The sequence below is a fragment of the Monodon monoceros genome, unplaced genomic scaffold (assembly GCF_005190385.1).
Source record: "Monodon monoceros isolate NGI ecotype Baffin Bay Population unplaced genomic scaffold, NGI_Narwhal_1 Super_Scaffold_6, whole genome shotgun sequence".
NCBI lineage: Eukaryota > Metazoa > Chordata > Mammalia > Artiodactyla > Monodontidae > Monodon > Monodon monoceros.
This window is the reverse complement of record NW_021703783.1, coordinates 52,580,241-52,606,972: the sequence shown is the minus strand read 5'-3', so window position 1 is coordinate 52,606,972 and position 26,732 is coordinate 52,580,241. Positions and strand designations below refer to the sequence as shown.

General features: G+C 40.1%; 1 protein-coding gene across 1 annotated transcript; it reads left to right on the top strand.

Moving 5' to 3' along the window:
- The first annotated feature begins 4,676 nt into the window (after nt 1-4,676).
- On the top strand, nt 4,677-22,600 carry IL26 (interleukin 26). The gene is made up of 5 exons (XM_029206524.1): nt 4,677-4,882; nt 4,968-5,024; nt 5,198-5,332; nt 22,049-22,114; nt 22,202-22,600. Exons 1-5 carry the CDS (start codon nt 4,712-4,714, stop codon nt 22,286-22,288), a joined length of 516 nt encoding a protein of 171 aa, XP_029062357.1. The 5' UTR covers nt 4,677-4,711; the 3' UTR covers nt 22,289-22,600.
- Nucleotides 22,601-26,732: the final 4,132 nt, after the last annotated feature.

The following is a 26,732-nucleotide window of genomic DNA, read 5'->3' as shown; positions in this document are numbered from 1 at the left end:
GAGACTTTTAAAATAGGCTTTCTCTTATATTTGATATTTGAAAAAATCTGTAAGAAATTTGACACTATCTTACAGAAAAGTTATAAGGTATACGTAGGCCACTTAATCACTGAGTATCTTGACCTGTAGGCCTCCCATTGAGTACATTAGTCATTGATAATCTGCCTGTTTAAATGGCCCGTTTGAAGTCCCATGCTTTGGAGACCTAACTCTTCTTCCAGAAGATAGCGTTGAAAGTACCACGTTACACTCTGTGTGATCTCTGCTAATGGCACTTTGGACTTGCATTAGTTAAGTCATTTTACACATAACATTTATCACTGTGGATCCAGTTGTCAGGTACTGAGTTATCAGTTCTTTGAAGAAATAAATTTTGAGGAGGTATGGGAGCAAGGAATACATTTTACAAAACATTACAATGAAGCTCATGACTGACCTTTGAATAGTAGGAGTTTTAAGTATGCTGTTAAAAATCTGTAAGGGACAGTTAAGAAAATTATCAGACTGTAAGAGAAACATGTGAGCTCGCCAAACAAGGATTTCAGTGTAGATTTTGTCTTTATCAAATGGAGTTAAAGGAACAAGTTATAGTTAAAGTTTGAAAGGAAGAGCCTGCCATTGTTGTTCCACATCTGGTTGTTGCTGTTTACATTCCTTTATTGAGCCTCATCTTCATAAGGTTTTTGGCAGGTATATGTTGAACACTTCTGTTTCATGGTCAAGACAGGATCAGAGGCCATGGATACTGACAACCGGTTTGTCTGTTTTCTTCTGTCTTTTTCCATGACTGTATCTACTGCCTCATCTTGATTTACAAGCAAAACCTAGAAACTACAAAAATAAATGTTTTGTGGTTTATCTAGGAATAATACAGAAAATATTGCCATTATTTTTGGTGAAGAAAATCAATTTGGTATAGCTTATTTCAACCTAAATAAAATGTGAATTTTTTTTTTTTTTTTTTTTTTTGCGGTACGCGGGCCTCTCACTGCTCTGGCCTCTCCCGTTGCAGAGCACAGGCTCCGGACGCGCAGGCTCGGCGGCCATGGCTCACGGGCCTAGCCGCCCCGCGGCATGTGGGATCTTCCCGGACCGGGGCACGAACCCGTGTCCCCTGCATCGGCAGGCGGACTCTCAACCACTGTGCCACCAGGGAAGCCTGTGAATTTTGTTTTTTTAAAAAAAGAAACAGGCTGGGATTTCAGAGATACTAACGTGTGGAAGGAATGCATCTTAGAGTCAACAAAATGGTTTAGCAAATTAAAAATCCCCAATTGTTTTTTCCTCCAACAGAGGGGCATCTGCAAAGTTGTATCATCGAGGACTCAAAGTGAGCTGTGATTCTCTGCGTGAGCTGGTGTGCTCATTTTGCTTATTGGACGTGCTTGACCATCAGAGAGGGCTGCTAGCATTCTTCTGGGTGGGAGGGGACTTAAATTTCAAGGGCAATGGCTGTCATGCTGGTATTTGGGAACTGGGGCAGTCAGTTGTGCTTTGGGGCAGATAAAGCGTTTGAATCTTCTCCTGTATATTACGTAGGAGTCGCAGCCCTAAAATGCCCACTTAATTGGTTCTAGTCTGCCTTCTGGATGTGTGTGGGATAAATGGAACTCCTCATGCCCACACACTGTGACATGTTAGATCGTTGTCCGTCCTTCCCTTTTCTTGCTTTCTTCAACCATTTCCCAAAGCTTCTCAAGGATTGTAATGAACTTGAATATTATACAGGTATTACACATGCATTTTGCTATGGTCTGAATGTTTGTGTTTTTCTCCCTTGCCCCCAATTCATATGTTGAAACCTAGACCCCAAGGTGATGGTGTTTTGGAGAGGTGATTAGGTCATGAAGGCAGAGCGCTTATGAATGGGATTCGTGCCCTTATGAAAGAGGCCCGACCATGTCAGGATGCTGTGAGAGGCTGGTGGTCTGCAACCCAGAAGAGAACCCTTCCTAGAATGTGACCATGCTGACATGTTGATCTTGGACTTCCCAGCCTGAAGAACTGTGAGAAATAAATTTCTGTTATTTGAAAGCTACCCAGTCTGGTATTTTGTTATAGCATCTAAACAGACTAAAACACATTTATTGTTTAAAAAATAAGAATGAAATAGCTACCACTTGCAGAGTGCTACTATGGCTGCCATCGTGCTAAGTGTTCTATTTATATTGCTGTATTTTTTGCTCATGACAACCCTCTGCAGTAGGTATAATTATTGTCCTGTTTAATGATGACAAAAACTGAGGCTTAGAGAGGATTAGTAACTTTCCCAAGGCCATACAACTAATGAGAAGTGGATTTGAGTTTCAAAACCAAATCTCCTTGTAATTAACAGCATTTTTTATACAGTTCTGTATAAGAAACTTGTGAAAGTGGTATAATAAAAATCGATCCAAATGAGCAGAAACTTCTCTTTTAAATTGGTGCCCGAAGGACATTATGTACTTATTCCAATAGTTCTGTTATTCAGGACACTTTTGGAACCCCCTTTTGGAATTGTCTTCAGGGCCTGCGCTTTGAGTATCCTATTCAAAAGGATAATCCCTATTCATCCTGTGAGGTGAGATTTGACTGTTTAAAGGACCCTAATGAGGCAGGTCTGCTGACTAAGGTGTGGGATGACTGTAATCAATGGGGCGACATACTTTTCAGTCATTTAAGAAAAGACCACGGTTTTCTTGAGTTGGGTGTAAACTAAAGCAGAAACATCCTTGGGATATGTATGATCTTCCTTGGATTATGAGGATTTGAGGGATATAAGACATTTATGGAAATGCAACTATCAGAGGTGAAAAAACAGCACACACACTGACTTTCTTTATCAATATTAGCAATTTGAGTTGCACTTACATTTTGTTGGTACATATCAGGGGCCCCCAAATTTTAGCTGCTCAAGGCAGTATATGGCTCCTGGAAGTATTCTGTGTGGTGCTTTTATTGTACCCACACAGTGTGTTAATAGGCTGTATAATTGGGCAGATTTTAGGTTTGGTGGCCATATAAGCAGTTTAGTCTCAATTGTCCTATGTCTACCCACTCAGGGTGCTTATGTTAATCCCACGCCCACTGAAGGCATTTGGACTTTTGATTCCTGATGTTCACATTCTTTTGTCTAAAAGAACTCTGAACAGTAAGTATTACTCTGCTCAAAACAAAACAAAACAAAAAACCTTAGGATATTTCATGTCCCAGTTTCAACACCCTTTAAGCTAATCCCAGCTAAAAATAATTCTTCCTTTTCCTGAATTTCTATAAAACTTCAGTGATCCTCACTTTGCAGTCTTCATCAGCTGTCTTCTGTCGTAGCTCTTTAGGAAGGGTTCCTATCTTATTTCAGAGGGAGTGTCCTTTATCAGCGGAGGTGCTCCTGTGGAAATGACGCTTGGGCTTGCCAAAGAGATCCGCTTATTATCTGAAACAGCCAAAAATACTTCCATGTGTTTGGACCTTTTACTTTATATTTTCTCTTTGCTCCTTTGCCAGCCCTGGTTGCCTTGATTTAGAAATCAGTCTTGGGTTCTGATGCTTTATTGACGCTGCCTAGTTTTGATGAATCACTTACTCACAACCAGAGTCCTCATGTTAACTTGCCTGGGATGATGTTGGCTCCATTCATTCCGGGCTTTGGTGACTTAGCTCTGCTTCTCAGTGTATGATCCTGAGCTGTGTCCACGTCTTATCCTGGGGATGCTACACGAAAGGAACCATATTTATCACCATGGGAAGAATTGGGACAGAGCTGAGGATGGGAGTCCTGCTTTCGTATGTAGTCCCCTGGTACCAAGCACTGTTCTTTGTAGACAGATCCTTGATAAAAATTTGTTAATGGAATAAATGAAAAAACAAAGCAGTTATAGTAGCATCTCATGATGTGGGAAGGGAAGTACAATCATCTAGTGCTGAATATGCTTCTTTACATGAGGCATCGTGGTAGGCACTGAGAATTCAAAGATGAAAAGGTAAGGAGTTGGCACTCTCCTGGAAGTCTAGAGTTAAAAGAAAAGTGTGGGTGGTCAGCTTGGACAGAGATAATAGAGAACCTATTAAATTGTAGGTCTTAATCCCGGGTCCAGGTTCAAAAAAGTCTTGAATATGTTGGGGGGGGTTGCAATTTCTGAGCTGGAAAAATTCTTGAGGACTTGGGTCTTGATGCCAGGCTGCAGAACGATGGCTTCTGAGGGAAGAGGGGGGCAGGTGAAGGATCTGGCAAAGGATAAATGTCAAACCCATTTGAGGTCATGAGCAGGTTTCCCAGGGCTGCTTATTCTATCTTTTGGTCAAATTTTCCTGGGCTACTTGTTAGAAAAGGAGATTTTTTTCATATTAAAAAAAAAAAAATCACATGGCATCCTGGAGAACAAGTTCTTTTACTAGCATGACATGACTTTTAAAATACTGAAATCTGTTGTGAAGTGCAGCGGAGGTTCTGAATTCTTTTTGGAAACAGGGCCCCAACCTTACTGGTAAATTTGTGCTTTTACTTAAGATCACAGATGATGTGGTCAGCGTTTTTCGATTATGAAGCAAGCTCTAAGAAAATAGAACAACTGAAGTGATCTTCCTCTCTCTAAACTGTAAGTTATCTTTCACAGCATCTCATTGGAGGGGCAACCTTGAGGGCTAAAGTAACTAGGTTATCCTGTCATCTAACCAACACGAGTAACTGTCTGGCTTCCGTGAGTGACATGAGCCCAGAGTAGGGTGGAGGGAAATGTGGATGAATTGCATTTTGAGGTCTGGGTTGCTATTTGTCACTCTGTCTCTTGCCATTGCCAAGCACAAGCAATCTTCCTTCGCCGCAAGTTGCTACCCAAGGGGAACACTGTCCCAAGCTGTTGATAAGCTCTATGTCAAGGCAGCAAGGCTCAAAGCAACAATTCCAGTAAGTATTAGGCTCTGCTTAGAATGATGACCAAAGGGACGTTTGAAATTCTGGATAAATCTTATTTCTCTTTGTTTTATTGTAGGAAGATCGCGTAAAAAAAGTACAGTTATTAAAAAAGAAAACAAAAAAGCTATTTATGGTAAGCCAGAGGGTCTTTTTCTTTGTCACGTTTCTACTTGTTGGATGCTTTTATTTCCTTGCATTTTATTTTTTCCAGATGGTCATGAAGTAATAATCGGGGGATGCTTCAGTGTCATTTTACGAAAGCTACTCATAGTTTACCTTATGCAATTTATTCTATCTTATTTATAGAAAAACTGCAGACTTCAAGAACAACTACTGTCCTTTTTCATGGAAGATGTTTTTGGTCAACTCCAATTACAAGTTTGCAAGGAAATACACTTTGTGGAAGACTTTCACAGCCTTAGGCAGAAATTGAGCCACTGTGCAAGTATGCATAGCAAATAAGGTGAATTTGATCCTAGACATCTATCCAGAAAACAGCATGTAGGAAGTTGTCTTTACTCAAAGAGTGGGTAAAGGGGTTTTCTAATTGTTGGCTTGTAGTCCAAATGGAGAGTCCATCACCAGGGAAACTGTATCAAATAACTGTATAACTTGTAATGCCACTATGTATTATTTCTTAAGGAATGGCACAGAAAACATGTTGAAGAGAGCTTAAGTGACAGGAGGTGCTTCTCAAATGAATATCTGTTTTTCAAATCATTCTTTCTTTATGTGACTCCTAACTAATTCATTCATTCATTCATTTAACAGATATTTCTTAAGCACCAACTATGTGCCAAATGCTATTCTAGGATATTTTCTTTCTCTCTTTCTCTTTCTTTCTCTTTCTTTCTTTCTTTCTTTCTTTCTTTCTTTCTTTCTTTCTTTCTTTCTTTCTTTCTCTCTTTCTTTCTTTCTTTCTTTCTCCTCCCTTCCTTCCTTCCTCCCTCTGTCTTTCTTTTCTTCTCTCTTCCTGTCACCTCCTCTCTTTCCCATATTGATAAGAGCTTTTAGATTGATTTTTTAATCTTATTTTCATATAAGTTTTTAGAGTTGTACCCTGTATAAGGCAAAGTCTCAATCAAAACAAAATGAAAAAAAGAAATGTGTCTCCTTTGGTACCTAAATTATTTGATGCTGCAGTGTGGTTGCTGTCACCCTAAGCAATGGGGAATTAATTAAGAAGGTAAAAGTGAACACACTTTTCTGTAAAAGCATCCACAATATTAAAGATTGGTACAGAAAAACAAAACAAAGCAAAACAACCAGGCCAGTGTCTGTGCAGTATTAGTTGGCTTGCTTGTGGGAAGTGTTGAATCTTTTCTGTGACATTGTTTGGGCTCCAAGTATGCTTTCTCAAGCCTCCTGTGGTTGTACTTGAAGGTGGTACAAACTGGGCTGTGGCCTGCTGATGACTATCACAGTCCTGGGGTTGCCAGAAGGAAACGAGCTTTCTACCCTTGGGCATCAGGGCTACAGGAACTTGAACTCTGGGCAGTTGCGAGTGGAGTTTTAGTTTTTAAGAGTTAGGGCATCATTTTCTTGTGGTCCATGAAAGTACTCAGTAACCCAAATTCCAGTCTATAGTGCAGAGGCATTTTTGTGAGGGTGAGCTGCTCAGTTAGGTAAAAAAATTCAACAAATTTATGTTCTCTTTGGTTAGTCTGTGTTTAAGTCATGTCCTTGTTTGGGACTTGGGTCGCATAGTTTTCCATGAACTCTCCTATTCCATTAAAATAACAAGCATAAAAATTACAAACTGGTACCTCTTGGCAGAACACGGAGAGAATGCTCTGGGCCAGTTCCCTTGCCCGAAATAATGGAAAGGTCACCACTTATCTTTGGTGTATTCTATACTTAACTTATAAGGTCATCTTATTAAGACAGTGAATAGTATAGTCTCTCTTTTGTTTTAATAGATCTCTATCGCAGTATAATTGCTTCACAGTACTGTGTTAGTTTCTATTGCACAACAAAGCGAATCAGCCATATGCATACACACGTCCCCATATCCGCTCCCTCTTGAGCCTCACTCCCACCCTCCCTATCCCACCCCTCTAGGTCATCACAAAACACTGAGCTGATCTCCCTTCGCTATGCGGCTGCTTCCCACCAGCCAGCTATTTTACATTTGGCATTTGGTAGTGTATATATGTTGATGCTACTCTCACTTCGCCCCAGCTTCACCGTCCCACCCCATGTCCTCAAGTCCATTCTCTATGTCTACCTCTTTATTCCTGCCCTGCAACTAGGTTCATCACTACCATTTTTTTTCTTTTTAGATTCCATATATATGCGTTAGCATACGGTATTTTTCTCTTTCTGACTTACTTCACTCTGTATGACAGATTCTAGGTCCATCCACCTCACTACAAATAACTCAATTTTGTTTCTTTTTATGGCTGAGTAATATTCCATTGTATATATGTGCCACATCTTCTTTATCCATTCATCTGTCAGTGGACATTTAGGTTGGTTCCATGTCCTGGCTATTGTAAATAGTACTGCAATGAACATTGTGGTACATGACTCTTTTTATTTGTTTTTTGGGTTTTTTTTGTGGTACGCAGGCCTCTCACCATTGTGGCTTCTCCCGTTGTGGAGCACAGGCTCCAGACGTGCAGGCTCAGTGGCCATGGCTCTGGGCCCAGCCGCTCCGTGGCATGTGGGATCTTCCCGGACCGGGGCACGAACCCATGTCCCCTGCATCGGCAGGCAGACTCTCAACCACTGCGCCACCAGGAAAGCCCCACATGACTCTTTTTGAATTATGGTTTTCTCAGGGTATATGTCCAGTAGTGAGATTGCTGGGTCATTTGGTAGTTCTATTTTCAGTTTTTTAAGGAACCTCCATACTGTTCTCCATAGTGGCTGTATCAATTTACATTCCCACCAACAGTGCAGGAGGGTTCCCTTTTCACCACACCCTCTCCAGCACTTATTGTTTCTAAATTTTTTGATAATGGCCATTCTGACTGGCGTGAGGTGATACCTCATTGCAGTTTTGATTTGCATTTCTCTAATAATTAGTGATGTTGAGCATCTTTTCATGTGCCTCTTGGCCATCTGTATGTCTTCCTTGGTGAAATGTCTGTTTAGGTCTTCCACCCATTTTTAAACTGGATTGTTTGTTTTTTTGATATTGAGCTCCATGAGCTGTTTGTATATTTTGGAGATTAATCCTTTGTCTGTTGTTTCATTGGCAAATCTTTTCTCCTATTCTGAGGACTGTCATTTTGTCTTGTTTAGGGTTTCCTTTGCTGTGCAAAAGCTTTTAAGTTTAATTCAGTCCCATTTGTTTATTTTTGTTTTTATTTCTGTTACTCTAGGAGGTGGGTCAAAAAAGATCTTACTGTGGTTTATGTCAAAGAGTGTTCTTCTTATGTTTTCCTATGTTTAGAGTTTTACAGTGTCTGGTCTTACATTTAAGTTTTAAATCCATTTGGAGTTTATTTTTGTGTATGGTGTTAGGTAGTGTTCTAATTTCATTCTTTTACATGTAGCTGTACAGTTTTCCCAGCACCACTTTTTGAAGAGGCTGTCTTTTCTCCATTGTATACTCTTGCCTCCTTTATCAAAGATAAGGTGACCATATATGCGTAGGTTTGTCCCTGGGCATTCTATCCTGTACCATTGATCTGTATTTCTGTTTTTGTGCCAGTACCATACTGTCTTGATTACTGCAGCTTTATGGTATAGTTTGAAGTCGGGGAGCCTGATTCCTCCAACTCCGTTTTTCTTTCTCAAGATTGCTTTGGCTATTTGGGGTCTTTTGTGTTTCCATACAAATTGTAAAATTTTTTGTTCTAATTCTGTGAAGAATGCCATTGGTAGTTTGATAGGGATTGCATTTAATCTGTAGATTGCTTTGGGTAGTATAGTCATTTTCACAATATTGATTCTTCCAATCCAAGAACATGGTATATTTCTCCATCTGTCTATGTCATCTTTGATTTCTTTCAGCAGTGTTTTATAGTTTTCTGAGTACAAGTCTTTCACCTCCTTAGCCAGGTTTACTCCTAGGTATTTTATTCTTTTTGATGCAGTGGTAAATGGGAGTGTTTCCTTAATTTCTCTTTCTGATTTTTCATTGTTAGTGTGTAGGAATGCCAGAGATTTCTGTGCATTAATTTTGTATCCTGCAACCTTACCAAATTCATTGACTAGTTCTAGTAGTTTTCTGGTGGCATCTTTAGGATTTTCTATGTATAGTATCATGTCATCAGCAAACAGTGACAGTTTTACTTCTTCTTTTCCAATTTGTATTCCTTTTGTTTCTTTTTCTTCTCTGATTGCCATGGCTATCTGCACTTTTGGTTGGAATGTTCTGTAAATATCAATTAGATCTATCTGGTCTGTTGTGTCATTTAAAGTTTGTGTTTCCTTATTTATCTTCTGTTTGAATGATCTTTCCATCGGTGTAAGTGGGGTGTTAAAGTCCCCTATTATTAATGTGTTACTGTTGATTTCTCCTTTCATGGTTGTTAGCATTTGCCTTATGTATTGAGGTGCTCCTGTATTGGGTGCATAAGCATTTATAATTGTTATATCTTCTTCTTGGGTTGATCCTTTGATCATTATGTAGTTTCCCTCCTTATCTCTTGTAACAGTCTTTATTTTAAAGTCTATTTTATCTGATATGAGTATTGCTACTGCACAGTAGCATTTCTAATGTGGCCTGAGGTTCTCTGTTAGTCCAGTGGTTCGGACTTGGAGCTCCCATCACAGGAGCTTGGGCCCCACCCTGGCTCATGAACCAAGATCCCACAAGCTGCGTGGGGTGTGAAAAAAAAGAAAAAGAACAATAACAAAGTAAAAAATAAAATTAGACTAGAAAACTAATGTTATATGTTAGAAAGAGTATAAAAATAAAAATATAGATGAATCAACAACTGGAAGGTACATCAGTACCACAATAGTAAAAAAGAGTAGGAGGGAAAAGAAAAAAAGGGGGGGGAAGGCCTTGGCTGTGGAGGGCGGGGCCTAAGCAAGGGTGAGGTTTGGGTGGTGGGCGGGGCCAATGCTCAGGACCCACAGGGCTGGAAAAGGACCTGGGGGATGTGCAGGGTGGGGCTTAGGCTCAAGGAACAGAAGGGGCCCAGGCGTGCCCCCCAGCCCTGGTCTCAGAGGGCAGGGGACCTCACCTGGGAGCCCAGCAGGCTTCCTGGGCTCGAGTGGGTGGGGCAAACACCTTCCTCTCCTCTCCTGCTCCTCTGGTCTGGGAGGGCCCCTCCCGCCTGCCTCTCCTGATCTCCCTGGCCTCCCTCCTATGCCCCCAGGACTAGTGCAGCCTGGAGGGGGCTTTGTAGGGCAGGGGACTGTCCTGGGAGCTCAGCAGACTCCCCCTCCCGCTCCTCCCGGAGGGCTCTTCCCGCCTGCCTCTCCAGGATCTCCCTGGCCTCCCTCCTACGCCCTCAAGGACCCACGTGGCCTGGAGGGAGCTTTGGAGGGCAGGGAACCGGCCTAGGAGCTCAGCAGGCTCCCGGTACCCAAATCAGTATAGTCTCTTTATTTAAGTTGAACGATTATGTAATTTTATATTTCATTTTACCACCAGCTGATTAGGTCATTATCATCCCCAGTAAGAGTTTTTACCATGAAAAGACTTGAAGAGGAGAATAATCCATTGAAGGACTTGATATTGGGGTAAATAATGAGACCTATGGCAGTCACTGTAGGCCAAAATGGAGTCTTCCTAAGGAACAGTGAGCTGGTCTTGTTTCAGTATCTGGAGACGAGGATTGTCTTCAGAGACCCCATCCTCCCACTTTCTAAAGCACCTTCTGTTTTTCTTTTTGCTAGTGTCCTTCGTTCCTCTGTGCAGGTGCTGTCTCTTGCACTAGCCATACAATTTAATGTAATATTATTCTAAATGAACTTTGGTAATGATGACAAGGCGCTAGAAATCCTTGCCTGATACAGTACAATATATCTGGACACCTGGAACCAACAAAAGCCATGTCTGTTTTGACCATTGATTTGGTTCTTCAGTTCAAATAGCTAGAAAACACATAATAGTTATAACCTAAACCAAGCAATGTTCTAGATGAAAAACTTAGAAGACATAGAGCTATCTAGGAACTCTGGTTTTCCTTGATTTGTTTTGGGAGAAATTATTTCCTGAAGGGACCTTAATCTGTCAAGAGATGCTTTTTTCAGTGCCTTGGACCACAGCGCGATGGGAGCAGGCGGTACATCCCAGGCTGGTCGTGGAGGCTTTCCAAAGCGGCTGGCTCCCCCTTGCGGCCAAATATGAGCACAACCACCCCCAGCGCCACCTAACTGGGCTTTCCTTCCTACGTTCTCCCACTCCAAGACAACCCTTGTTAGCTTCAGTTACTTTGTCTCACAAGCTAAGGCATTTATGTGCTGAAGTAAACCAACCACCTCTGTGAAACTGTAAAAAAAGAAGTCTAGGATTAGCCTGAGCTTTAGAAAGTCTCCACAGACATTGCTTTAGGGAAATAGGTTTAATTTTAATAATAGGCCTTGCATTTAATCTTTCTGCCAATTATAAGTTTATATTTTTGGCCACAGAAGCTTGTATCTGTTTAATATAAATTAACCGAGCATTTACTCTGTGTGGAATTCTAAATTAGTGGTTGGGGCGGAGTTTAGGAGGGAGAAGTTATAAAATGTGAAGTAGGTGACATTAATTTACATGTGATATTTTCTTTTCTTCTTTTTTGACCACTTGCTTTAATTTGGGGAGACAGGGATCCAGGCAGCTTTCCTAAGCAGAAGCAGCTGTGCCTTCCACCAGATGTGTAACTGTCATATTGTTTCTCTTTTCTCTCTTCATTCCAGGGACCTCAGGCTATAATTAATTCTTGAATATGGCAATGAATCAAAGCTTTGCAAGTTACAGAAAACTTTTCTCCCCCTTCCCAGTGGTTCTACTGGTTGCTTTAAAGCTCTCCTCTCGCATACTGTTTCTCTAACCATCTGAAACTTGGGTGGACTTTCTAGGAATGGATTCCGAGACTAAATCCATGTCTTGGTCTATAGAATTTGGAGTTGAAAAATAAAAATAAAACCAGAAATAGCATCTATAACCCAATCTGGGTCATCTCATTTTTTACTGGATGCAGACACCCCCCTAGATGTGCTGATTCTGAGTCAAGAATGACTGCACCGCAAAAGGCAAACAGGTCGCTCTCAGCAGTGGCTGTCATTTCCATTTTTTTTTTTCAACCTCTTCCCTTTGTTCCCTCCATCCTGGAGATGGTAACTGCTTCGTGCAGTTACTGCCTCTATGATGTCTCTCTTTACCCTTTTAGTTGCCTAGTTAACAACTTTATATCTAATTAACTGTTCTTTAAAAAAATGAATATAGTCATTGAATATATTTATATTCATGAAGCATGTTTCCATAAACAATATGTCAGGAAAAAATAACTTATGAAATAATTTGAAAGATGTGTCCATGAAGAGTTTTTGAAAAAGAACATCTTAATAAGAAAACACTAATGAGGAAAATATTTTAAAACGATTAATGATGAAGAAAATATTCATGAGAATGTTGCTCATCTTCCCTCTCTCTGCTGCTCTGGTTGGACTGTTCTGAGATGTGATATTTTCTTAGTCAAAAAGGGACACTAGGGTTTCCCTGGTGGCGCAGCGGTTGAAAGTCCACCTGCCGATTCAGGGGACACGGGTTCGCGCCCTGGTCTGGGAAGATCCCACATGCCGCGGAGCGGCTGGGCCCGTGAGCCATAGCCGCTGACCCTGCGCGTCCGGAGCCTGTGCTCCGCAACGGGAGAGGCCACAACAGTGAGAGGCCCGCGTACCGCAAAAAAAAAAAAAAGGGACACTAAATATAGTCAATATAGAAACAGCCAATACATAGAAAATAATTAACACTTTTTGTATTTCCCCTGTTGCCCTTGCTATTTGGGGTATTGTGGGAAAAATGAGACTTTACCCTCTAGGAGTTCTGCACTGTGTGTGTGTGTGTGTGTGTGTGTGTGTGTGTGTTGGTAGGAGGGTTCTAGGCAGAAGGAAGGGGATGGCAAGGTAACTTCACAAACAATTATAAGAGGAAGAAAGGAAAAGCACCATAATATTAGTGCTAACAAAGCCCTGGGGTTTCAGAGCAGAAATACTAGAGTCTGGATGGAGCAGGTAAGTTTTCAAGAAGGAGGGACTTTGAGAGGGGCCCCGAGTTCTGCAGGTTCTATTTGTGCACAACATCGACACGTTTCAAAACTGGTCCAAGGCTTCTTCCATGATCTGGAAACAGGAGGAAATGGCCCAGGCCCTGTTTCCAAGACCGAGAATTCTAGAATAATGCTTTGGTTATGTGAGGCTTTAGGATAAATAGGATTCTGAGGGGTTGATTAAAAAACCAGTGTTGCATTTATGATGTTGCTTCCAGAGCTCTAGACAGTTAAGTTACATACAGAATTTTGGCATATAGTAATTTGTTTAATGTGTTCACTTGGGATTTGAATTTATGCCCGCCATAAGCATTGGTGTTTCCTCTTCTGAAAACCGCCCCCCCCAAAAAAACTTGTAAATAGCAAAAAACAGCAAAATCTATGATACAAATTGCTTTCTATAACTTAGAGAATCCAACAATTATTTATTTTGTATCTTAATAATTGAAGAAAATATTAAGGAGTAAGGATTACTACAGCCTCTTTATAAATTGTATATAGTATTTTTAAAATACTCTGATTCTATGTGGATGTTTTATTTTTGGTGATACTTTTTTTTTTTTTTGCTGTACGCAGGCCTCTCACTGCTGTGGCCTCTCCCATTGCGGAGCACAGGCTCTGGCCGTGCAGGCTCAGCAGCCATGGCTCACGGGCCCAGCCGCTCCACGGCATGTGGGATCCTCCCGGACCGGGGCACGAACCCGTATCCCCTGCATAGGCAGGTGGACTCTCAACCACTGTGCCACCAGGGAAGCCCATCTGAACACTTTTAAGGTAGGCTAAGCTAAGCTATGATGTTTGGAAGGTTAGGAGTATTAAATGCATTTTTGACTTACAATATTTTCAACTAACAATAAGTTTATCGGGACTTAACCCAATCGTAAATTGAGGAAAATCTATGTATGTGTTATACTCTTTAATGTCTGACTTCTTCCACCCAGCATAATTATTTTGAGATTCATTAATGTTATTGAGTGTATCAATTACTTCTCCCTTTTCACTGCCAAGTAGTATTCCATTGTAATGATATACCACAATTTATCTATTCATCTATTGATGTCTATTTAGTTTTTTTTCCCCAGTTTTTCACTATCACAAATAAAGCTGCTATTAATATTTATATACAAGTCTTTGTTTGAAGAGATATTTTCATTTCTCTTGGGTGAACACCTAGGAGTGGAATGGCTGGATCATAGGTTAGGTGTAGGTTTAACTATGTAAGAAACAGCTAAACTGTTTTCCAAAGTGGTTGAATCATTTTACATTTCTACCAGTAGTGTGTGGGAGTTAAAATTGCTCAGTATCCTTGCTATCACTTCATATGGTCAGTGTTTAAAAATGTTAGCCAGTCTAGCTGGAGTGTAGTGGTATTACATTGTGTTTTCAATTTGCACTTCCGCAATCATTAATGAGGTTGACCATCTCTTGATTTACCTATTTACCATCTATATATTGTCTTTGGTGAAGCGTCTGTTCAAATATTTCGCCCATTAAAAAAAAATGGATTGTTTCCATGTCTTGGTTATTGTGAATAGTGCTGCTATGAACATAGGGGTGCATGTAGCTTTTCAAATTAGAGTTTTCTCCAGATATATGCCCAGGAATGGGATTGCTGGATCGTATGGTAACTCTATTTTTAGTTTTTTGAGGAACCTCCATACTGTTCTCTGTAGTGGCTGCACCAATTTACATTCCCACCAGCAGTGTAGGAGGGTTCCCTTTTCTCCACATCCTCTCCAGCATTTGTCCTTTAACAGATCTTGTAGTACAGTTCTACTGGTGATGAATACATTCAGTTTTTTATGGCAGAAAAAAGCCTTTATTTCCTCTTTCTTTTTTAAATGTATTTGTTCTGAATATAGAATTTGGGGTTGATAGGGTTTTTTTCCAATACTTTAATGGTGTTGCTCCATTGTCTCCAGGCTTGTTTCTGACAAGAAATCTCCCATTCTTATCTTTGTTCTTATGTCATATCTTTTTTTTTTCTGGCTTTCTTTCTTTTTAAAGATTTTCTCTTTATTACTTGTTTAAAGCAATTTAATGATAATGTGCATTGGTATGTTTTCTTCATACTTTTTGTGCTTGGAGTCAATTGAAATTCTTCCATCTGTGAGTTTATAGTTTTCATCAAATTTGGAAGTTTTGGGCCATTACTTTTTCAGAAAAAAAATTTTTTCTGTGCCTCCTTCTATCTCTTCTATTCTTGAAATTCTAATTTCATATACATTAGGCCATTGGCAATTGTCCCACAGCTCTCTGATTCTGTGTTGTTTTCTGTGTTTTTCTGTGTTTCATTGTGGATAGTTTCTATTGCTACATCATCAAGTTTATAAACCTTTTATTCTGTAGTATCTAATCTGCTTTAGTCCCATTCAGTATATTTTTCAACTTAGCCATTGTAGTTTTTATCTCTAGAAGTCTGAATTTGGTCTTTTTAATATTTTCCCTTTTCCTACATAACATGATCAATCTTTCTTTTAGCTTCTAGAATGCACTATATGGCCTCTATTTCTATGTTAGCAGTCATTGATAATTATTGTTTTGATCTATTAATTCATAAAACTGAAAAATGATGCTTTTAAGATTCTATTACGCCTACTTTATTTATAAGTGGGGATAATTCTGTAAAGAGAACTTACCCCTTACTATTTGGCTGTCCTGAGGAACTTATCATATAAGACAGGCAGAATAAACATGTAATTCTTTTTCTTTATTTCCCACTTTTGAATATAAGGAATTGATTTTCTAACATTCTTCCAGGGTGATCAATGAGTTGTTATTTTCTCTTAGTTTCATTATTAACTCATGGATTTAAATTATTTTTTATTTTTGAGAAGTCTTTCTGATTCTATAAGCTACCTGCCTTTGGGATTTCTTTATAGGTCCACTAAGACTGGCATCTTTTCGAGCCACTCTTAAGATACAAAACCACAGTGATTTTCGTGATAGACCCCAAGGTCTGGAATCCCAGTACCACTATATTTGAATGTCATCTTATTGTTTCTGAGAACATTCTAAGAATTTTGCAGCACCTAATAAAATATTACATATTTCCACACTCCTAATGCAGGGTGCACAGGTTCGATCCCTGATCTGGGAACTAAGATCCCACATGCCACAGGCAGGGTGCAGCCAAAAAAATAAATATATAAAGTCACACAGATCTGTGCTTAAATGCTGAAAAAAAAAAAAAGAATAAAATGGATAACCTGTATAGCACAGGGAACTCTGCTCAATATTCTATAACAACCTAATTGGGAAAAGAATTTGAAAAAGAATAGATACATGTATAAGTGAATCCCTTTGTTGTACACCTGAAACTAACACAACATTGTTAATCAACTATACTCCAATATAAAAGAAAAATTTTAAAAAAATTAGTCTGATTTGGGTAATTCAGGTGTATAACTTTTTAAAAAAAATGTTATGGATAACATAAATATATTTATTTTTAATCTTTGTTAACCACGGTATTTGCCCTAATGGTATTTGGAAAGTTGGTATATGTTAGAAGACATTTTAAAGATTCTTATAGAACTCAATACTCTCAGACTTGAAAGGGAACTTAATAGTTGCTTAGTTGAATTCATAAAATAATTGGCCTAATTGCTAGTGATCAAAGTTGAAACTGAAAAAAATTACATTAGCTTTCAAGATTTCATCATTTACTTTAATTAACATTTTAAGAGCCTGAATAGTAATTGGTAATTAAAGAGCTCCATTTCTTTACATTAATTGTATGTAATTAATTTTAAAGTCTGGTAAGTCTTGGCAAATAGAATATTTGTGTCTCCAATTCCTGTAGGATGTTTGATAAGTAATTTGTATCCTCAGTTGCAACTAGCTTATCAAGCTGTGAAGCACTGCCAATTATTTAGCCTTATAATTTCAAATATTTTAAAAATTGCAATTGATTGAACTGATAAACGGAAGTAGGAAGTGTGACAAACTCTGTTTTATTCTTTCATTAAGTGCAAAGTCCTAAACCTGTTTTCAACAATACCAATAATCTCATCTTGTTGTTAGAAGAATTAAGTAAGGTAATATATCAAAGCACCTAACAAGTAGTAGTTCTGTAAAATTGTTACTGTCTTTTCTTATTGCTTTCCATACACAGAACACTAATTTTCTTCCAATTACATTTTCTCAACAATTTTCAATGGAGTGGTTCTCTTAAACAATCGAATACATTTTTAGTGCCTAATGTTAGAGTTTTATTTACAGTATTACTTTAACTGAAAGATAAAGAGATCATTTATGAATCATTGGTTTTAATCTTGGTAAGTATATTTTCTAATTATAATATTATAGAATCTCTTTTCTGACAAAGTCATTCCTTGGTTAATGATATATAACTTTTCTGTCAAAATTATGGGGCTCTACCATTTCATGTGAAAAATTACATGGATTCATTCTTTTTTTAAATTGAGGTATAATTGACATATAAGGTTGGGGTTGGGGTATAATTGACATATGAGGTTGGGGACCATATCATAGATAATTGAATCTGAGGATTTCAGCTGAGGCCCAAAGGGTGTGTAAATCATCTCTGCTCTCTCCAGCCTTGGAACATTGTGCCTCCTCTGCCTACTTGTCCCTTCTTTCTGCTTCTCCCACTCCATCTTAGTCACCCTTCAAGATGCAACTCACTTGTTTTCTCCTTCTGGAAGTCTTCTGGCATCCCACAGTTGGGTTGCCTCTGCTCTGTCGCCAGAGCAGTTTGTTTGTTTGTTTTAAATCACAGTATTTATCACTTAGTATTGTAATTTTGCTTCACTGTCAGTAGATTATGAGCCATCCCTTGTGCCCCAAGGCAATTTTCACCATGAAAGTTACTTTTATAAATTAAATAAATCTCTGCTATGTGGGCAGAGACAGTATTTCATGCCTAGCGTATAGTAAGCATGCAATAAAAATGTATTGACTTAATGATGAATGATTAGCCTGTTGCCTTGTGTTTTTATTCCATGACTATCTCACACTTTTTTTTTTTTTTTTGAACCTGTCTCTGGTTATTCCAGCCCTACTAATAAATTGCCTCTAGTCTAGATTGTGTCTGCTTTGGTTGAGTTTGTCAAATCATTCAGCCGTTCTTAGAATAAAACTGCTGCCCTTTGGTTGTGCATTCTGCTTTCAGCCAATGGAACTGTATACACTGAAATATAAGGTAAAGGAAATCATTCTTTCGTAAATTCCTCCTTCCAAGCAAAGCAATCTAGATTACAGCAGTAAAATCAGGCTGTCCTACTGGGTCTGTAGACATATTTACAAAAGTGAGGAAAATGAAAACCTCTTGCATCAGATCTTTACTAGGAGTCATTTATAGTAAATGGAGCCCAAGGTGCTAGAAAGCATCCCATAAACCCATGGAGCTCTGGTGGCAATATTGGCACTGTTAAGTGATTTTTTTTGTTGTTTTGATTTTTTTGTTTGTTTGTTTGTTTTTTTGCCCGACCTTGTTTTTCTCCTTTTCTACTCTCCTTGCTCTTCTTGGGGTAACTTGTACCTTAGATGAAGTCAGAAGCCTTTCTTGTACTTCCCACCATGCTATGGGAGACACTGCAGACCCAAGTTCTCTGGGCAGAGGGCCTAGTCAGCAGGAATGCCTTAATGATATTCACCTTCTGTAACGTCCAGAATTTGGTTGACTTCTTTGGTATCCCATTTTCCGTGTGAAATCTTTAAACCCCAACACAAGCATGTTTGATATTGTGCCCTGTGACTTGCTTATTTGGTGCTTTGTGATTGATCTTTGCATCTAAGAACTTTGATCGAGTGTATTGGAATCAGCAAATATTGATTCTCTTTGTGAAGTCCTCTTTGTTTTCCCAGTTGCAAGATTTGGGCCAATTACTTTTTTTTTTTTAGTATTTGACAGTTTATTAAAATAAACCTTTTTCCTCCATAAGGATTTTTTTTTTTTTTACATCTTTGTTGGAGTATAATTGCTTTACAATGGTGTGTTAGTTTCTGCTTTATAACAAAGTGAATCAGTTGTACATATACATATGTTCCCATATCTCTTCCCTCTTGTGTCTCCCTCCCTCCCACCCTCCCTATCCCACCCCTCCAGGCAGTCACAAAGCACCGAGCTGATCTCCCTGTGCTATGCGGCTGCTCCCCACTAGCTATCTACCTTACGTTTGGTAGTGTATATATGTCCATGCCAATTACTTTTATATTAGATAATTTCTGACTAGAAGGATTTAGCATGTAATCAAACTCTCCATTTAAAATATAATGGGCAGAATTCTCTAAATTTTTTCCATAGCTACTCTACTTGGTTGGAACTAGACTTGGTATTTCTAGAATTTGCTTTTGCAGTTCCAATCTGAAAAACAAATGAACAAAGGGAAACACACGCACACACACAAACGCATAGAGGATTTCTTCTTTTGTTTATTATCACATTGTCCATTTTCAGGTTGAAATCTCTCTCTCTCTCTCTCTCTCTGTCTCTCTCTGCCAATCAGCTTAGTCTTTTAGAGGCATTTCCAACATTTCCCCTGGACTCTGGAGTCAGAATACTTCAGGTCTCAGCTCTGCCACTTACTATGTGAAAATAGGCAGAATTTTAACTTCTATGCTTCGCTTTCCTAATCTATAAAATGAGGGTTGTTGTGAGGACTGAATGAGTTAATATCACTAAAGCCTTCAGATCAGTGCCTGATACATAACACTAACAAAATACATGTTGACTGCTATTATTTTTATCTAACAATCTTCTTAGTAGTTCTGTCGTCACATGAAGGGGAATTGGGATAAAAAGGAAAGCTCCTGGAACTGCTGGATTTTTTATCTTCTAATATGGATCTTGTATTTTGTTGATTTTCCTGTCCACCACTATTCTATTTACTAACTCTGTTTTGCTCGTTGTTATGTCTTGAGTGCCTAGCACACGATCGGACACTTAGTAGGCACTTCATGAATGCTTGTTTAATGAAGGAATGAATTCCTTCTGAAAGTATACTCTGACACTGGCTGCCTGCATTGTTTTTGCCTCACAGGATCTGGTGTGGGAGGAAGTGTCCTCTTAATTCATGACTCTTCATAAAAAGGAACGAAAGTGAGTGATTTGTAGTGAGGCGGATGGACCTAGAGTCTGTTGTACAGAGCTAAGAAAGTCAGAAAGAGAAAAACAAATACCATATGCTAACGCATATATATGGAATCTAAAAAAAAATGGTTCTGAAGAACCTAGGGGAAGGACAGGAATAAAGATGCAGATGTAGAGAATGGACTTGAGGACCCGGGGACGGGGGTAGGGGAAGCTGGGACGAAATGAGAGAGTGGCATGGACATATATATACTACCACATGTGAAATGGATGGCTAGTGGGAAGCAGCCACATAGCACAGGGAGATCAGCTCGGTGCTTTGTGACCACCTGGAGGGGTGGGATAGGGAGGGTGGGAGGCACAAGAGGGAGGGGATCTGGGGATACATGTATACATATAACTAATTCACTTCGTTATACAGCAGAAACTAACACACCATTGTAAAGCAATTATACTCCAATAAAGATGTTAAAAAAAAATCCACGGCTCTTATCACAGGGAGGTCCAGCACTTGTGAGTCCTGCAGACTAAACCTTCACCCGAATATTCTGTGTCTGCAGCTCTTCTGTGCCTCATCATGAAAGCCCCTTTCACAAGAAGAATCTCTTCCTACGCGGGGTCTGACCTGAAGGTAGAGTCTCCATTTGGGCAGGGTCATGACAACATCACCACCTTTAGGCCCCTGCAACAGCATTCAGGAGATAACTGTCAAATCGTTTCAGTTATTTTCTCTTGACAAGAGAAAGACCTGAACGTTGCCCCTCCCCTGTCCCCTCTTCTCCTCTGTGTTCTGGTATAAAGGGACCTGTGGGTTGATGTTGGCCATGTTTTATTTGTTTTAATAGGTGTTGTCATTTAGCTGCTTCCATTTCTCGAGTTTTGATTACGTATTATCTTTATTGATGCACCGACACTATTTCATCGCGAGGTCAGGACATCCTGGGACACCTTGGGCCTTGGTTTCCTTTTATGTAAATTGAGAACAATTGAACCATATGATGTCCTTGGTCAATTCCAGCGCTAGTATTTTATGAGTAAAAGCTAGGTAGATAAATTAGACACTTTCACCTTTTTCTTCCCTTCCCTTTTCTCTATTTAACCTTATGGAAATTTGAGGAGTAAAAAGGATGATGAAGAATTTCCTCCTACTTGGCTCCTAAGCAATTCTTGTGCTCAGATGGGGTTTGAAAATTCACCTCCTCAAAGGAGACTGGCAGTTCCCCCCCTGCCGAGGTGCAAGCCATCTTCTCAAGACATTAGTTTGCTCCTCCTCGTAATTTAGAAACTAATATTAATTTCCTGGTGCTTTCTCCTGGCAATCAACAGCTGAATATTGTACTGTGCAATGTATATAACAGCCAGGGTGATTTTTCAAAAAATAATTTTTTTTCTTGTCATTCTCACATCTCCTATGCTTCCCATATCTCTCCTGCTCCAGCCATGCTTTCTTTCTTTCAGTTTCTGGAAAGCACTAGGTCTTTCCTGCCTCAGGACATTTGCACACTTTTCACTCAGGTTACCTGAGTTATTCTCTCCTTTGCACCCTCCCCAAACCCCTGTTTTCTTGCTTCACTTCCTCATATAGCTGGCTCCTTCTCCTTTTCCAGATCTTAATTTAAATGTCATTCCTTGAAAGAACCATCTCTGACCACCCAATTGAAAGCAGCTGTAAATTCCTAGCATAGAATTTATGCATTACAAACACAGCTTTAATTGTAATTTGGAAATTCTAATTCTTCATTTGTTTTCTTATTTATCATCTCTCTCCCCCATGAAACTATAAGCTCTGTGAGGACAGAGACAAGGTACTATATATTTGCCAGTGTATATCATGCCCAGCACATTATACCTGCTCAAAAAATGTTGGTTGAGTGAATGGAAGAGTGAGTATTATTAGCCCTTTTTCAACAATATTTTCTGTATGTACTTCTGATTTCTTAGATTTCCTGTGTTTCATCAGCTAGAGAAATGAAATCCATTACCAGGATGAAAAGAAAATTTTATGAGGTAAGTATTCCAAATTCTTGTCTTTGAATGCTTTGTTTTTTAAAATGTGAAATATTTCTGCTTCTAATATTTCCACTTTATCCACAGATTGGAAAGAAAGGAATCTACAAAGCCATCAGTGAACTGGCTATTCTTCTTTCCTGGATTAAACAATTTCTGGAAAGCGTTAAGTAATGCAAGAAGCCAAGTGGATTGATTTGACTGTTATTTTGAAATATAATGAGAACAACCAGAAATCAATTTAAAGCAGTGTATTTCCTTTTTAAAATTTTGTACATAGTACTAACAGCAAATTAGATGATTCGGAATAGACTAGAGGACTTTAATGTAATAAAATTTTGGAGGTAAGTAAATTGTCACTAATATGCACATTTTCTGTATTTTCAAAGAATGTTTTCATCCTGAACATGTTTTGTCATTCCCAAGTGCATTGCATGAGTTTAATCTAAAGGTGTATAACCAGAATTAAATCATGCAATATTTGTGCATAGAAAACGACAGATTTCTGGGATACAATATAACGTTATTGAGACTTACATAGATGCCGTGTATATGATTACTGTCTACTTAAGGGCTTGATGATTATTAATTAAGCCCAGTGTGAACTTAGCCCCTAATAGATGTTGATTTTAATGAAATAAGCTGTGTTTCTTTCTCCTGGATGTCCTTTTTAGGACGGTATGCTAGAATTTCATTGAGTACAATGGGTAACTACCAGATCAGATCAAATAGGACACACATGTAAACTAACTGCTTGGAATGGTTTACTAGAAACACCTTTGACAGATAACCCAAGCTACACAGACTACAATGAACCAAGTTGAAATGATGCCGAAGCCTGATTATGTTCCTTCCGGGTGCCATACAATTAAGAAAGTTGGTAGAGGCCAAATAGAAGTCTGAATAGCAGCTCAGAGTTCACCACAGGAAACTTTCCTTACCGTCTAAAAACCTTACCCACACAGCTAGCCCTTCAGCTGAATGAGTCATACTGCCTGACCATTGTTTTGCATTAAACGGATCCTGCCTCGGCATTGTAGGCATGGGCAGTTTCAGACAGCAATTTGTGTGATGGCCAGTTTGCTTCCACAAAGCACCCATTGTGCCTCTGCTGCGCACAGACAACACCAGGACTTGGTGTTTTGTGATATGAGTAGGCGGGGCTTCCCGAAGGCCTTTGTGGATTTCATCCTTGGAACCTCCTCTCTACTTTGCTTTCCCACCATCCAGTTCTTTTCAATCACATGGTCATTAGTCTGTTCACCTGGGACTATCCTCTCTTGGTTTATCTCATAGTCCAAAATTACCTCTTTGTTCTCTGCCCCTTCTCCATTCTGCCTTCCCCAGCAACACTCCGTGGCCCATGTCTTATCCTACTGAGGACCTCATTGTTACACAAATCCACAGGCAGGGAAACGTGTGGTGAGTGGAGGGGATTGGCGGTGGGGAGACTGGGGGACTCTGTCTTCTTTTCATGCTGTTGATTTAGGGCTTCCCAGTGCAGGCTCCTAGGCCATCAGTAATGGGGCAGCCTTCTTTGTTGAGAAACATTTGGAAGAGCTGGCATGTTGGGGATCAGGAATCTACCCCCTGGCTCTCCCCTGGACCTGAGAGGAAGTGGTGCACCTATGGCCTCTCATTGCCCCACTTTCAGGGCCCTTGGTGGTTTCCAGGATCAGGCACCCTCACAGCTGAGTTTGTGCTGTACTTCCACAGAGCTGGGAGTCTCCATCTTGGTTACAAAGCATTCTTACGTGTTCCATTACTTAGGGACGCCGGGTATTAGAGGGGCTGTGAAATGTTCATTTGCCAACTTTAGGTCCTTAGGGATGACCTAAAGGACATCTGGGGTGATTGAATTCAATGTTTTTATTTGCTGGATTGTTTCCCAAATTCTTCCGTTTGCCCAGAAGAGTCAAAAGGCTGCTGAAGCACAATAGGAATTTAAACATCATCACTGAGCAGAAAACCAACATCCACGTGCTGGTGCCTATTCACAAACGTTTTTCAGATACCAAAGGAAAAAGCGTGGTCTTAGTGTGTTTGAGTAAAGACTGGTATTCTGAAAAGGCAGTTAAGGAGGGAGAAGCTGTTGTCCTTGTGCACAGGGAGGAAACCGTGTTTGGTGGGGTCACTGTGGGCTCAGGGTGAAAGCTTCCCTCTGATTACAGGTCCCACTCTGGACGTTACCAGAGCCAGAGATGGCTGCATTTTGGGAAATGGCGGCATACCCCCAAACACCCACGAGATGCTCTATAATCCCCAAGCCCTTCAGCCTTCATAGGAGGAGATTTCTTCTAGCAGATCCCTCCTGGATCATACCTAGGAGACTATGTTTCCTATTAAAATGTTTTGTCTGACAGCATATAATTAGAGTTAAGGGCATTGAATCTGCTCTTAACACAGGGAGAGCAGAACGAGCCTGAGTACCCGTGAGTAGTCTGGAGTGGTGGACACAGCCCTCAGTGTGGTCCAGAGACCCGATTAGTCCCAACTCCCTCCAGGTTATCCATACAAAACATCAACCTCCTCCCTCATCACTTTTCTCTAAAACACTTCTCTCGCACTGGCGTGCTTGTACTGACTTGTTTGTTTATTGACTGTCTCCGCCATGTCAGAATATAGGCTCTGCAAGGCAGGACTTTTGTCTGTTCTGTTCTCTGGAGGGTCCCCAGCACCCAGATCAGGGTCTGAACGCGGGGCACTACATCAGCACATGGTGAATGTGTGAGCTCTTGAAAGAATGGACCGAGGCTTTGGCCCTGCTGCTCTTAGGATGTGTGACCAACGTCAGGCTAATTCACTTCCTGGGCCTCCGTTTCTGGATGGATCCTGATTGAAATTAGCTAGCACGGGTGATCTGTACAGATATCTGCAGAGTGGGGGACTGAGGTCTTTCTTTACTCCAGACACGTGCCCTCAAAGGACCTCACACACTCTCTTCTCTCCCACCACCTGCCCCTACTACCCTGAGCCCTGCTCTGCCTGCTTCATTTCTCCTGAACCTTTATGATTTTATTGAAACATCATCCTGTTGTTAATGGTCTCATACACTCTTTACTTCTTCACAGAACCTGTCGTAATTATAATTCTTCTGTAGATTTAATATCTGTTTCTCCCTCTAGGCTGTCCCTCTCGGATTCACTGCAGTTCTTCTCCTCATACATGGTAAGTGCCCAATAAATATTTGTTAAGTGAATAAAGTAGTAAATTGGACTGGATAGCCTCCAAGGTTTCTTTCAGCTCTGGCATTTCTGCTGCCATAATCTTCACTGGTTGGCATGAAACTTGAAGACTGTGATATAACAATGTTTTCCAACCCAAGTCCTCTAAGAACATCTATGTTATTATTTACATTAACAAAGAATTTAAATCAGCATACTTTTTTACTTGCCCCAAATAAGAGGTAACTGTAAATACATATATGACTATTCAAATAGGTCATTCAACTTAAACAAATATGTTCTCAACTAAAACATGTTCACAAGTGTACCACGTAGAATCATCTTGCAAAACCCAGGTGGAGTGTGCTTCAGACATTGGGAAACACTGCATTGTAATGAATTTCCACTGCCTCACTCTGGTCCAACTTAGAGAAATAGTTGGAAATTCGAACTTGATCATTTTAACCTACCCACAGAGACCAGTTTAGAAGAAGTCAAGCCACGATGTTTAGGTTTCAAACAGGTTTCAGAGCGCCTGTCATTGTTTCCAGAGATGGAGGTATGAAAGCACGCTCACCCAGTCAGTCATTCCATGGGGCCGATGACTATGGCTCTCCACAGGGGATGCTGGGATGGCAGTACAGCCCTGCTCCTGTCCTGTCAGCCCACCCTGTCCAGGTAGCCATGGTCCACGCGGCTTCCCAGGGAGGGAAGCTATGGGAGTCATGGTTAAGGAGGCTTCTCGAGAGGTTACACACGGTGGATGGAACAAAAAGCGAAAGCTCAGTCAGGCTGACGGGAAGGAACAGCAGAAACTCTCAAAAGCAGATGCGGAACTGTGCTGTGGATTACCACATACCCTAAGAAGTCAGGAGGATTGATTCCTTCACTAGGACTAAGAGTTGTTCACTAAAAACTAAAATGAAAACAAATCAATTCTGTAAACATTTACTGAATGCTTCCTATCTGCTAGTCGTGTGGTCATGGCTGAGGTCATAATTATCAATAAAACTCATAGTTTCTTTTAGCAATTTAGGATCTAGGAAGGGAGATAGGAAGGTAAACAATCACACGGTAGAATATAAGCAGTAATGGGGCTATGTAGAAGGTGCAGTGGGGTGGAGGTCGGACACACTGCACTAAGGAGGTTAAGTTTGAGGTAATTTAGCCTTGAAGACTCTGCTCAAGTGTTGCCCCTTCCAGGAAGGCTTCCTTGATCTCTCCTCCCAGCCCCGACTCCCAGGCTGTGTTCTATGTCTCTTGCATAGCATAACATTTACCACATCGTATTGTAACTTTCTATTTGCTTCCTTATCTCTTCCTCGAAGACACAGACTAAGTCTTATTCAGCATCATGTCCTCAGTGCTTAGCATGGTGCTGTCATATAGCAAGCATTCAGGAAGTATTTTTGGAATGGAATGATGGAAAAAAAACAGTGGCCGTGAGGCTGGAG